Raw genomic sequence first — 14,243 nt, 5'->3', positions numbered from 1 at the left:
TCACACCCACACACACACACACACACACACACACACACACACACACACACACACACACACACATACATACTATATATATAGCTGTAAATTAATCTGTTGCTTTCTAATCTGGCTAATACTAATACATTATTTAGCATTTTGTGTTATGCTGGAAAAAGTCAATTCTGATATTATGCATTTACAAAATTGTCTGTTTTGTCATATCAATAATTTAGCATATTGCAAAAAGCAGTTAATTATAGTTAGGGATGCACCGATACCACTATTTTTCAGAATGAGTCTGATACCGATACTTTAATTTTTGGTACTCGCCGATACCGATACCTGTATTTTCACAGCATTTGTAATTTTTTTTAAATATTGGGTACAGAAACAAAATAACAGTAGTAATAATAATAATAATAATAATATGAATAATGTTAGTTGACTTCATTTAGCAAACAGATATTACCTTCAGTTATTTCCACAATTAATTATACCTGTTAAAATTAATAATAATAATATGAATCATGTTAGTTGGCTTCATTTAGCAAACAGATATTACCTTCAGTTATTTCCACACTTAATTATACCTGTTAAAATGTATTGTATACGCTTTTGTTACTTTCACTGTTCATTTTAATGGCGCATTAGAGCTGCTCCATTGCAGCAGCTCAATACTGTAATCACAAAACGTTTCCCTAAAATAATGCAGGGAACCACACGTTATACATTATACGAGTACGCGCATACTATTTTGGTGATGTAATTTGAGTCACGCGCACTGTACGTGGACCATCGCGTACGAGTAAAAACCGAAGTATACTTTGGCCTTAAAGCAAGCTAAACATACGCAGCGCGAACACATTTGTATTGGTGCAGAATGAGAGAGACACTTATAGCCTAGCGCATTTCACACAGTCTGCTAGTTTCACTTTTGCTTTAAATAAAGTCGTGTATGCTTGACGTTTAAAATAAATGTTGTTTATAGTGAATGCCCCGATAATTTTTGTTTGTTTTATATTTACGATTTAGTTTTAATCCAAATGCATGCGCTAATGGAGCGAACCGCAATCAAGATCATGCAACAGAAATGCACGCTCTCGGACTCTCTCTATCACTCTCTCTCTCCTTACCGTCAAATAACTTTAGTAATTTGTGCATTGTGTATTCTTGAGGTTTAAAATAAATGTTGTTTATAGTGAATGCCCCGATAAATTTTGTTTGTTTTATATTTACGATTTAGTTTTAATCCAAATGCATGCGCTAATGGAGCGAACCGCAATCAAGATCATGCAACAGAAATGCACGCTCTCGGACTCTCTCTATCACTCTCTCTCTCCTTACCGTCAAATAACTTTAGTAATTTGTGCATTGTTTTACTTACTTGCTTTTGAAATATCCGAGCGAACTACAAACTTTCCTGTGATGCCTGTGAGATATTCACTCGACAAGCTCGCGCATCTGTGCCAGTATCGGTATCGGTGCATCCCTAATTATAATATCTAATATTATAAATAAAAATATTTGATTTTGAGGAAATTTTTTTGTTCACTTTGGGTCAGTAAACTGTTTTGGTACTGTACTGTTTTCGGTTGGCAATGCAGTCTATTCAGAACAGTCACCTAGTGTTTTAGGTGATTTGATGCTGTCTTGAGGCCTGTGAATATTTTGCACGATCAAACACTTTCAGATTTGAGGAGATGTGCATAGAGAGAAAGCTTCTTTTATACAGAATGAGAAGAGAGAAAGAGCAGATATCTTTTGTGTTTTTTTCCATCACATTCTACTGAGGAATTATTTCTGTATCTGGATCTAGATGCTTTGCAAGTGACTTTCAAGGCAAACCTTGTCAATTTATGTGTTCCCTTCAATGGGAACGATGATCTTGGCGTTGTTAGTGGCCTGCTCTACCAGTTTAAGCTACGGTAAATGAAAAAATGTGCACTTTTGATGCAAATATCTACAAACCAACCAAATTATAAGAGACTGCTCTGATTTAATGGAGCTCAGAGCAGCATCTAGTTTTAAAAGTAGAGCTTCTAGTTCTTATTTTTGATGTTCCTCCTTTGATGCCTGTTTTTGCACTTCACAGTGTTGTCAGTGATGCGTTTTGTTGCACAACATTTGGCAAACCACTTTATTTTTGTTGTAGACGTTATAGATGTTTAGTTTATTATTGCATGTAGTGTGTTTGTTTGAGTGTCAACTCTCACGACCGGATGTCTCATCCACCAGAGCTGCTGGCATCTGCCACGAGTGGCACAGGAGAGAGTGTGTGTTGCCATGGCAATGATGGAAAAATTGAATTTGTGCCTGCCGCACCCTCAACTAGGCCGTTTCCAGGCGATTGGTATCAGCTCCACTCCACTCAAGCAGGAAAGAGGCTTTAAAAGCAGTTCCTTCATGAGTGAATCACTTGAATGCATCATTGTGACTCAAAATCACTAACATGTCATGAAAGATGTTGCCAAATTTCCCAGTGCAAGTCAGAGCCAAGCTTGCTTGTACAGTTGCTTTAGTTTTACAGGACTTTATGAGGCAATTTCCGACTGAGACTTCTGTGAGGTAGATTATAACAAATACATGATTTCATGAATGCCATTGTTGTGGCCAATTTCTGAGCCAAGATGTTGGCTGGGCTTCAGACATATACATGCAGCCTTACAGGTCGAAGAACAGGTGTTTCAGTGGCCATCTGGATGATTATGATAGCAAACACATAGCTGTTTCCTGAGCAGCTGTTCTTGGGCTGCAGCAGCGCTGTGCTCTGTGAGGGGATGATCGTTTGTAGTTCTGTTGAGGTCTGTCACTGCTTTGTTGAAGGAGAGGAACATTGTGAATTATTTTGTTTGCTGGCAGAAGCTAGAGTATAAGGTAGAGACTGGCTGTTTTAAACATTTGTTGGAGAAAATCAGCTGAGAAATGTATACATTTAAATGTGCCATGTTATATATTTCTATAGCATTTTTTTTTTCACTTATTAAGTCCACTTATAGTGGATTTCAGGTTCTGTTCAGCAAAGAATCCTGAAAAACTGTGATGGTTGTATGACAAATATTGAGCAGTACAACTGTTTTCAGCATTGATAATCATAAGAAAAAAATCAACTTTGTCATCACAGGAATAAATTACATTTTAACATTAAAACAGAAAACAGTTATTTTAAATCATCATAATAGTTCACAATATTACTGTATTTTTTGGATCAAATAAATCCAGCCTGGGTGAGAATTAGAGAAAATCTTACCAACCCCCAAATTTTGAATGGTAATGATCTTTGTTATGATTTAATGAATTTTTGGCATGTGAAAACTAACATCAAGGCAGGCCAAGATGCTGAATATTAATTGATATATAAATACAGATGGACATTTTAGTATTTTTTTGCACCTGTTACTAGGCATGTCACTTCTGTAAGATTAAAAAAAAAATGTTATCCTCTCTTAGCTTAATATGCAGACTAAGCTATTAATTATAGGTTGATGTAGGTGTCAAAACTGTGGCTCTGTGGCACTATCAAAAGTAACTCCATTTGTTTAACAAGCCCGACAGACTCATTTTAGTTCAACCAATGATGTGATTTTTGGCGGGGCCATCTGTTTTAATGACCAATGACAACAAGAATATAGTTCTTTAGGAACAAGGTTCTGATTTTTCAACATCCTATGTTTCCATGTGTTACATGATGTGATCAGTAAGAAATAGTTAATTCGGAAATATACTTCAATTTATCATATAATTTTAACAAGATTTATTTTATATTACGTAATCCACACAAGCAAAAGATACAGCTTTTTGTCTGGCCTGTATAAAACAATGACAGTGGCTGTTTTTCACCCAGTCAGCCTCATGGGGTTTGATGTTAAAGTTTAAAACTCTGCTCCTCTCCTCATGCTGAACTGCTCTGTTGGGGCATCCTCTGGAAGACTGTGAGTTTCAGCTTTATCATGTTCTATTAATAAATCATTAATGTTGTGTAGGTTTGATGTAAGCGACACATTGAATGTCTGAATGTGTGTGTGTGTGTGCGTGTGCGTGTGCGTGTGGTGTGTATATGTGATGAGTGTTGTTTTACGCTTGCATTTTATTTTTAGTATACTCCAAAGCTGCATGTATATTGTTATTGGAATTAAATATTCAAGCTCTACTTTATGCCACACATTAGTTTCTGAGGGCTTAATGCAGACTTTCATTTACTCATTTTGCTTAGATCTCTCTCTCATACACACAAGCGTCCCAGGCCTTTGAATCTCCTCCGGTGCTCATTAGTGGCTGACACTTGAAAGTTTTGACAATATTTCAATATTTATCGGTTTTACGTAACTGAGCTGCAGTTGAGGGAAGAAACATGAAACAGCAGCAGACACAGCAAATCTCCAGGGCTTGAGCACAATTCTCAGCCTCTCCCTTACGCTCGAAAATGATGATGGTCTGCCAACTTAACTGGAACATTTAAAGTATTGTAACAGAGGGAGATAGAGGTATCTGATGTACCTGTAGGTCACCATCGAGGACAAAATGGTGTTTGCCTTTAAAGAGTTTAAATACCATTATTTATGCAATATCATTGTATCTTTAGTGATAAATACCATTGGTTCTGTCCACATCATTGGGTGATTCACCGCTGGCAAGACAGTTTTAATAAAAGTTGACTGTCTATGCAGTAGAAATTCACAGTCGGTGTTGAATTGGTACCACGAAACTATAGAAAACAGAAAAAGTGCTGTGGTGAAAAAGGTAGGAAAACTTCAACAACCATAATGCACTAATCTCAATCAGAATATCATATTTTGGATAAAAAGTGCAATCTGTAGCAATGTAGCTGTCCAAAAAGTTGTTTTCGTGGACTTCATCATCCGGTGGACTTTTGCTGACAAATAAACAGGGATATCTTGGTGACGGTGACATGGAAAAATAATCCACATTTACATATAATACAGACATAGCAACAAAACAAACTGGTTGAAAATCAACGAAGTTCCCTTTTAAGGTGGTACTTAATGTAATGGGATAATGAAAATTAAAATTCTGTCATCATTTACTCTCACATTGTTCTAAAGCTGCATGACTTTTGTCTGTCAAGGGGGAAAACAAAAGATTGAAAATTGTCCATACAGTGTTGTTTTGGACCCCATTGACTTTCATTGTGACAAAAACATTGTTCCTAATATCTTTTGTGTATTCCGCAGAAAGTCATACAGGTTTGGACCGACATGAGAAACCCTGGCACACCATTTTGGACACCTACCTAATTTTCAGATGCAGTCAGTATTTTGGTCAATCAGGTCAGCTCAGAAACCTCCCAAAAAGGTCATTGTTTATGTTTTCAAGGTGGTGACACATAAAGACAAAACCCCAGGCAGCAGATCAGAGTCTCGTTCTGGTTGAATCAATTTAGGTCAATGTAGATGCTTGTCACTTCTTACTTGAGACTGTCGACATCTGACTGAAATGATGCTGCAGGGAATAACAGAACGACAAGAGAGCAGAAATGAGAGAGTGAGAAGAGGAGGGTGGGTCAGATGGAGACAGGGATGCAACGAAAGAGAGCAAGAGAGAGGGAGGGATTGATAGCTATCTTCTGTGGGACAGGTTTTCATCCAGTTGCAGTCAAAATCCATCTACGTTCAGGGTCAAGACCAGCTACACCTCTGTCCATCTCCCTTATTCTATCACTCCTCTTTGAATCCACTTCCCTCATTCCGTGTTGGGATTGATTTTTTTTCATTCCTCGAGTCTTCATGCTGCTCCTATACAACCGTTTCCTCTCTCTCCTAGAATCAATCTACCGCCGTGGAGCTAGACGATGGAGGAAGCTGTACCGGGTGAACGGGCACCTCTTCCAGGCCAAGCGCTTTAACAGGGTGAGTTAAAGTCCTCTAGTCCTCTCCAGCTTGAATGTTGACGTCTGACTGGATACTTAATGTGTTTAACCCACTTTGTTCAGTTGTATGGTTTGTTTACTGTATGTTGTTTATGGCAAATATCAACCTTATAAAACGGGAAGTGTCCTGTTATAGCAGACAAATTTCTGAGTTATGTTTATGATTGACCTGCCTAAATAAGGAGTCTTTAAATACAATCTGCATACCTATTTTTTATTTTTATTTTAATAAACATTCTTTAAACAAATGCATACTTTTATTTAGCAAGGATGCATTAAATTGCTCAAAAGTTACAGGAAAATAAATAAATGCTGTTCTTTTGAACTTTATCTTTTTTATGCTCAAACAGCAACATTACAGACTAACTAAAGTTGAAAAAGTGAAAAAGCATAATAGGACCTCTTTAAATTGTAATGATATTTCCCAATTTTGCTTTGTTTTTGATCAAATAAATTCAGCCTTGGTGAGCAAAAGAGACTTCTTTCAAAAAAATGAAAAATTTGTACCGACCCAAAGTTATTGTATTTTCAATTACTTAATATATGGTAAATATATTTCTATTGTCTAACCCCTCTCTTTAAATGACAATTTTTGTACATGAATAAATGAGTGCTGTAGTAGCGACTATTATTAGCTACATCATTAGCTGTTGTAGTGACTATTTTGATAAATCTGCAGCTGTATGGTTGTTTTGTTTTATAGACTATTTTTAAGTAGATGTAGTAGCAATTGTAAGCACGTTTAGTTGTAGTAGTGAATATCTATGGCTGTTACAGTAAATATACAGTATGTAGATTTCCGAGTAACTGTTAGCATATTTAGCTGTAGTAGCAAGTGTTAGCATATTTAGCTGTAGTAGTGACTGTTACAAAAAGCATCTGACTCTTTAACTATCAATCATTATCTGTTGAGCTGTTGATTGGGAGAAAGCTTTTGATGTTGTCGTTGTTTTTGGTGAGACAGTGGTATGCTTGACCAGTGTTTGGTTTAAGCTCCAGTTCTACGACTTCAACCCGATCTAGTGCTTGAATAAAAAACATCACATGACTATTAGAAAGCCTGTAGAAAGGCAAGGGAGAGATAGAGTGAGACTCTCGAGTGCAGTGTCTCTGTTATGCAGTGATGCCCTGCCCTTAATCAGATCTCACCCCTGGAGGGATTGTTATGTTAATGCAGACCTCTTCCTGCAGCAGTCTTCATTCTTCAACTGAGCAGAACATGTGCCACGACAAAGAAGAACACCAAAACAACGTAAGTGAGAGTGATAGAAGAGAGACAGTGTGGAACAAAGATAGCAGAGAGAGACGGAGAGGTACATTGTTCTTTTTGCCATTGCTATTTTTGCAAAAGCTGAAATGTCCCTTTTCTTGGAGAAGTTTCAATGCTCCTCAGCAGAGATAGAGGATAAGAAGAAAACAGAGAGAGAAAGGCATATGAAGAGTACAATGCCCTCAGACAGCTCCCACTTACAGCTGGTGTGTGACCCGTTAATGTGCATAAATTACTCTTCTCGGTTCTCTTGTTTTATCAAGGTGATCGATGTGTGACCACATTATGACCAACATGGTGGAACTGCAGGATGACATCATCAAGCTAAGCAGAAACATGCCTCCAAAATCATATAAAATGATGTCTAGAGAGTCTCTTTGTTAAGATCAGATTTCTTGAAAAGCTCTAATGCTCATGTCAGACTGCTGAGAGTGCAAAACTCTGCTTACCCCAGACATCCATTTGAGTCTGTGATTGTGTATATATATATATATATATATATATATATATATATATATAAAGATAACTAGATGCCACTCACACGCATTGTAAATTGAGGTGACAATAATGTAGCATACTACATTTTTATAAACTTTAATTTTGCATAATACTTACTAGTTCACTTAAAATAAATAAATAAATTAGTTAGTTAGTACTTTCTGTGGCCACATCTCTCTCTGAGAACACATTCTGCCCTCCTGCTACTTTTCCACTTCTCTCCTCTCGTTCTCCATAGAAACAAGGGATGGAACAGAAGTAGGTCATGTTTTTTCCTCCCTCTGTCCTTCCTTTAAGGATCTGACTCGTTCCCTCCCTCCCATCAGCACCTCTGGATCTGTCTCTCTCTGTGTTCTCAGCCCTCTGAGACAGACTGGGCATGTACAATCACTGTAACAAAGCAATTTAAAGGCTAAAAAATATACACTTTTACCTTTCAGGTCCTTTCCTCACTGTTTCCATGTGATTTTCATCCATCATATGTGTGACATCCTTTCTGCTTTATTGAATCATCATGACATCCTTCTCGCAAACAAAACAAATGCATTTCAAAGCCTCGTGAGACTTCTAGAAGTTTATTTTCCTGTAATGTGGCGGAACGACACAAGACGTGCTGTTTACTGAGATTATTTCCGCTTGTCTGTGTTGTTTTTGATCACGTGTTGTGTCTGAAAATGAAAAGAGGAGCAGATTTTCTTCAAATTTGAGTCCGGAGTTCACAGAGATTAATTTATGATGTCATAAATAAGGAAATTGGCATCTGTTGCCGTGGCGATAGGTAGCAGGTGTGGCATCTGTGGTGTATCAGACAGACCGTTGGAGCTTTAGAGTGTAATTAAACATCAGGCACCTGTAATATAAGAAACAGCTGCTAAAACACGGAAAACTGCAATTCAGCGGTTACAGAAATAGAGACATTTGCTTGGGTTAGTTGTAAACCTTGGTAATTCTTGTAATTTATCTGCAGTGCTTTTTTGTGGTTTATCAGAGGAATTCACCTGAAGTGTTCATTTCTGGATATTCAATGAAAGATGGATATCTAAAAGATTTGCTCAGGCTATGAAGGAGTGACTTTGTCTAAACTCTGAACTCTGAACTGCTCACTCAAGAAAACAAAGTAGGGGTTTCATATGACTTCCATTAAGGGATGGATATTGACATGCGCAAACTCTAGACAGTCATATCACTGTTTTAATGGTAAGTGTCTTAATAGTGTGTGTGGTAATACGCTGAGATCATTTCCAGGCACTTCACTCATCTCGGCTTTTCTGAGGACGCGGTCGATAAAAACCGAGCCCAGGTTTCTCTCATCTCTTAGCCAACTGACCTGTATTTTCAACACCACTGACAAAGATAACAAACATTTAACACATAACGCGGTCGATAAAAACCGAGCCCAGGTTTCTCTCATCTCTTAGCCGACTGACCTGTATTTTCAACACCACTGACAAAGATAACAAACATTTAACACATAACCTTCCCCTTCTGACACCAATGATAACAATTTAAAGGTGTCATACTCTACATTTTTATGTCATTTTATTTTTATTCACTTACAATGTTTTATTGTTATTGATTATATTTTTAATAGATGAAGTTTAGTTTTACATGACAATTTTCGGCTATATATATCTATACTGGTGTAGCATATTAATATTAAATATTAATGTATAAATTTATATATATCATATATTAAAATAATACTGCTGTAGCATATATAAATGAATGCATAAATGAATATATATCATATGTTAAAAATTGTGTACGCTTATTATTATAATTATTATATTAAGTGGAACAACTGTTTTCAACACTGATAATAATGATAAATGTTTCTTGAGCACCAAATCAGCCTATAGCAATGATTTCTGAAGTATCATGTAGCACTGAAGACTGGTGTAATGGCTGCAGAAAACTCAGCTTTGCCATCACAGAAATAAATTACATTTTTTAATATCAAGTCAAAAAAACAGTTATTTTGTTTTGTAATAATATTTCAAAACATTACTGTTTTTATTGCCTTTTTGCTAAAATAAATGCAGCCTCTGTGACCATATGAGATTCATTTTAAAAGTCTTATTGGACTTTTTTTTCTTTTTTAAACTTTTGCATTATCATTACAGTATTTCATATGAATAGAAGACACGAAATGCCTTTTGCAGCAGCATCCAACAGGATGCACAGCGTACTGGCGTTGCATGATAAATTGCATTTTGATACATTTCAGAACACAAAAATACACCGAATCAAGCTTGCACAGGTTAAAGTGTCTGCATTCACGTTCTTGCATAAAATATATTTTGGACCTAACTATCAAAAATACAGACAGCTACAGTATCCAGTCTCTTCATTAGTTTAAGGCATGTTCTGTTTCATAGGACAGATTGTACTTTTTGCCTCTGTTGCATTCTATGTGCAGTTGTTTAAAGGCTCCTGGCCAAAATCCCTATCAAATTAACAACATGGAGCACAGCGTAAATGGAAATTTATTTCATCCAGCACCCAGAAATCCATCCCGGCCGTATCATTTGTGAGTCATCTCGGGTGAATCCTCATGATGAATCTAATCCAGCGCTGCAGTGCTGTAGGGTGTCAAGAGGTTTGCCTCCTGGCCAAAATCACTATCAAATTAACAACATGGAGCACAGCGTAAATGGAAATTTATTTCATCCAGCACCCAGAAATCCATCCCGGCCGTATCATTTGTGAGTGATCTCGGGTGAATCCTCATGATGAATCTAATCCAGCGCTGCAGTGCTGTAGGGTGTCAAGAGGTGTTTGCCAAGTCGTGAGAGAACAGAATGAAATCACACCCTCTGTCTTTCTCGCATGCTTTCTATCCATCAGTTTTTTCGTACATTATTCCTGTTGAAGCAGTAACATGGTGTTCTCCTGTGTGAGCAAAAAGACTATTTTTACTTGCTTGTGCTTGTTTTCTGTCACAGTTTTTCAATTAAAATGTCTTTCGCAGCATTTTTCCTTCTTCAGCCTTTCTGTACTAGTTCTGCCAAGCATGCTTTGCGTTCCTTTCAAAGTTGAACTCAGGTGAATGAACACTGTTTGTTTGAGATCTTGTTTTGAGATCAAATATCTAAGAATGTGTGTGTGTGTGTGTGATCAGATGGGCAGATGGGGCTGCGGGCAGCACTCTGATGCAGACGATCACTCCCACTCTTCAGAGATTGTCACTCTGAAGAGCATCAGGTCCTTGTAATTATCATCAGTATCCCACTTATGGCTCAGGAGTGTGTGTGTGTTTTAGAAACTGCTGAATAACATGGATGGCTTTGAGTTAGACATGGTTTATTCTCTCTTTACAAAAAAGACACAGGGAGGATTAGGAGGAGTGGAAGTGAAAAATACAGAGGCAGGCAAGGAAGTGTGTGTGTGTGTGTGTGTGTGTGTGGGTGCGCATGTGAAAGTGTCTGACCTAATCGTTTGATCCTGCTTTTCCCTGCTCCTCATAAAAAGTAGCGAGTTGCAAAAAGGAAACAGATTCTCTTTTGCTGGGTTCAAGTTTTGCATGAACTTTTTAAGTCTCGTCTCTGGTCATTTTCAACCACTGCTTGTCCATCTCCAGCTCTACATGTAATGAGAAGTGATTCAGATTCGAGCTGTTCATTTAATGTGTTAGTTTAGTATAATTAATTAATGAATGTGAATATATTGACCACTTTTTGTGTTTTGAATATTATTAATTAATAATTCATTATTTAATTTATTTATTTTTGTATATATAGATATTTTTGATTTAATTTAAATTCACTCTTCTGCACATCATGTGTTTAATTCATCAATTGAGCTGTCAATTTAACGTGTTATTTTAGTATAATTAATGAATTAATTTGGAAACAATATATTGACCACTTTTTGTCCATTCACTCATTTATGCTTTACTCATCTGACACAATAATGTATTTGACTGATCTTAATTTGGGAATGTATTTATTTAACAAATGTTGATATTTGTGATTAAGTGCAGTTAATTCACTAAATTAACCTGCTCATCATAAAATTAATTGATCAATTGAGCTTTCAATTTGTGTCATTTTAGTATAATTCATTACTTAATTTTAAAACGATACACTGGCCACTTTTTGTCTATTCACTCATATGCTTTACTCATCTATCACAATAATGTCTTTGAATATCTTGAGAATTTTTATTTATTTAAATATGACTATTTTTTAGCAAATATTAATATTTGGGATTTAATTGCAATTAATTCACTAAATTAATCTGCATATCATATAATGAATTAAAGTAAAATTTTTAATCGATACAACCTTAATTCAAAACCAGCTTTAATGAAGGTTAAAATTAAAAATGGATAAAGGCTAGAAATGAGCTGTTCTCTTGTCTGAATTTGCTACATCACTCTATCCCACCCACTGATACTTCAGATATTATGAGGCCAAATTTATAACAATCCTCTTCTCTCTCTCTCTCTCTCTCTCTCTCTGAAGTCCAATTATAATTTGTAGGCAAGGGCTTTTGCACCATGAACAGTCGTCATTTGTTTTGAAAGACTATTTTCCACCCTTTCTCTGACATTAAGATTTAAACAGGCTATTTTTCCTTTCTAATATGTAAATTATGTTTTGATTGGCCAACGTCTTTGCATATTAAAGAGATTAAAAAGTAACAACACCTACACAAAGGCACTCATTACCATTTAAGCTGGATATGTTGATCATATGTTAATGATTTTATGGTTGTGGCATTATGATGAATTCTAAACATGTTTTTGCCACAGATGCCCAGAAATGCAAGATGGCAAAAAGTTTGATTCTGAGTCTGTTTTTACTTATTTTTTTTCCTCCTGCAACAATTACAACAACACAGACAAAGGCTTATTCAGATTTCAGTAGCTGCATTCATGCATCAGGGACAGTAGTAGTACTTTAAATTTTTTAGAGAATAGAGGGTCTTGATTTACATTCCCATGTTATTCCTGTATCTGGGATACATGGCGTACACGCTTGGCCCTGAAGGCCACATTCTCTCAGCTGTGCTTAATGTTTGCTATTTGTTGGGGACAATTGGTTGAGTTTAAAGTTTAATCCACTCTCTTGAATGAAAGCCTGATATGTGCAGACTTGATGTGTTTTAAATGGGTGCAGAAACACATTGTTTCTCTGGCATTGCATTTGCTTAGCAGCGCTGGCTCGATTTGTTAAAAAAATCCAGAGGGTGGAAGCTGTGCTGGGATCCAGATGCGAGAGGGGGAGAGATGAAGAAAGAGACTGTCTATATGAAAGATTGCACACATTTCTTAGAATAATTGTTGCATATAGCTTCAGGTGTCTCCATGATGTTGTCTTTGATCATTTCCTGCTGATGAGTGATCTAATAATTGTCCTTGAGGAGGTTCTTGAGATTTGTTGGTTGGAAATAAAACAGACATTTTGGGATATTTAATACTTCACTTCCCAAAGAAACACAGGATGATTTTAGTACTAGTTCAACAAAATAAATTCTGACTCTTACCAGCCCAAAGAAATTATATTTTGAAGCTTTTTTTTTTTTTAAGAAAATGAAACAGCGTGACCAGTGTACAGTAGTCCAATTGCTGAACGAATGACTTTTATGAGCTACTTCTTTTTAGTGAATCAAACACATACTGTATAGGGCAACCCGTGTGTTTCGGTTAGAGAACAGATGACTCTTCTGAGCTGGTTATTTTAAGTGAATTAAACACAAACAGTGCAACCAGTGTAGTCTGATTTCCGAATGAATGACTCTTATGAGCTGGTTCTTTTTAGTGTATTAAATACATACTGTGCAAATAAATACATTAAATACATACAGTGCAATGTGATTCCTGAATGAATGACTCTTATGAGCCGGTTCTTTTGTAGTGAATCAAACAAATACAGTATGGGGCACCCAGTGTAGTCTGATTCCAAAACAAATTATTTTTTGAGTCTTTTTTTTTATATATATATATAAGCTCAAACACATATAGTGCAACCAGTGTAGTCCAATTCCTGAGCGAATTACTCTTCTAAGTTGTTTCTTTTTAAAGGTGACATAGCATGAAAATCTGACTTTTCCAGGTTTTAAGTGCTATAATCAGGTCCCCGGTGCATCTACCAACCAAGGAAACATGAAAAAGATTAACCCAGTAACTTTGTTTTGGGAAGCCTTTTTCTGCAAGCGTCTGAGAAAACGAGCGCGTCTGATTTCGCTCCCTTGGTGACGTGGCAAAGGGATCTCATTATAATATTACCGCCCCTTAATCTGTAAGTTTACACCCATGGCGCCGTTGTTGTGTTTTCGCAAGCGACAACGGAGACATGGATTCAAGGCCTGGAAAGTACTTGAAAACAAACATAGGTCCTTGAAAGTGCTTGAATTAAATTTGAAATAAATTTTGTTTATGCAGGGATTAAAGTTTTCCATCACTATGACGGATTTCCGTCAATTGGAAAAAAAATTAGGGGAAAAGAAACATGTAGCGCATTGTTGTTTTTGTTGTTGTTCTGCCGCACACCACAAATCATTCCCGGCCACGGCTGCAGCTTCTCAGTGACAATGTAGTGACGCCGCTCGCATCATTCACAGTCGGGTTATTAGCAGAGAACACAGAGCAGGACTTGAATTTCG

General features: G+C 36.6%; 1 protein-coding gene across 1 annotated transcript in view; it reads left to right on the top strand.

Annotated features, from left to right (window-relative positions):
• The window catches only part of LOC107700421 (protein kinase C zeta type-like), a 126,507-nt gene that overhangs the window by 67,044 nt on the left and 45,220 nt on the right, over positions 1 to 14,243 (top strand). The window contains exon 5 of the mRNA XM_016502059.1: positions 5,761 to 5,846. Within this exon, the coding sequence (XP_016357545.1) occupies positions 5,761 to 5,846 (86 nt within the window). The remainder of the gene's footprint in view (positions 1 to 5,760; positions 5,847 to 14,243) is intronic.

This window comes from Sinocyclocheilus anshuiensis, unplaced genomic scaffold, assembly GCF_001515605.1.
Source record: "Sinocyclocheilus anshuiensis isolate Anshui unplaced genomic scaffold, SAMN03320099.WGS_v1.1 scaffold477, whole genome shotgun sequence".
Taxonomy (NCBI): Eukaryota; Metazoa; Chordata; class Actinopteri; order Cypriniformes; family Cyprinidae; genus Sinocyclocheilus; species Sinocyclocheilus anshuiensis.
Note: the sequence above shows the minus strand (reverse complement) of the source record. Positions and strands in the feature narration are given on the sequence as shown.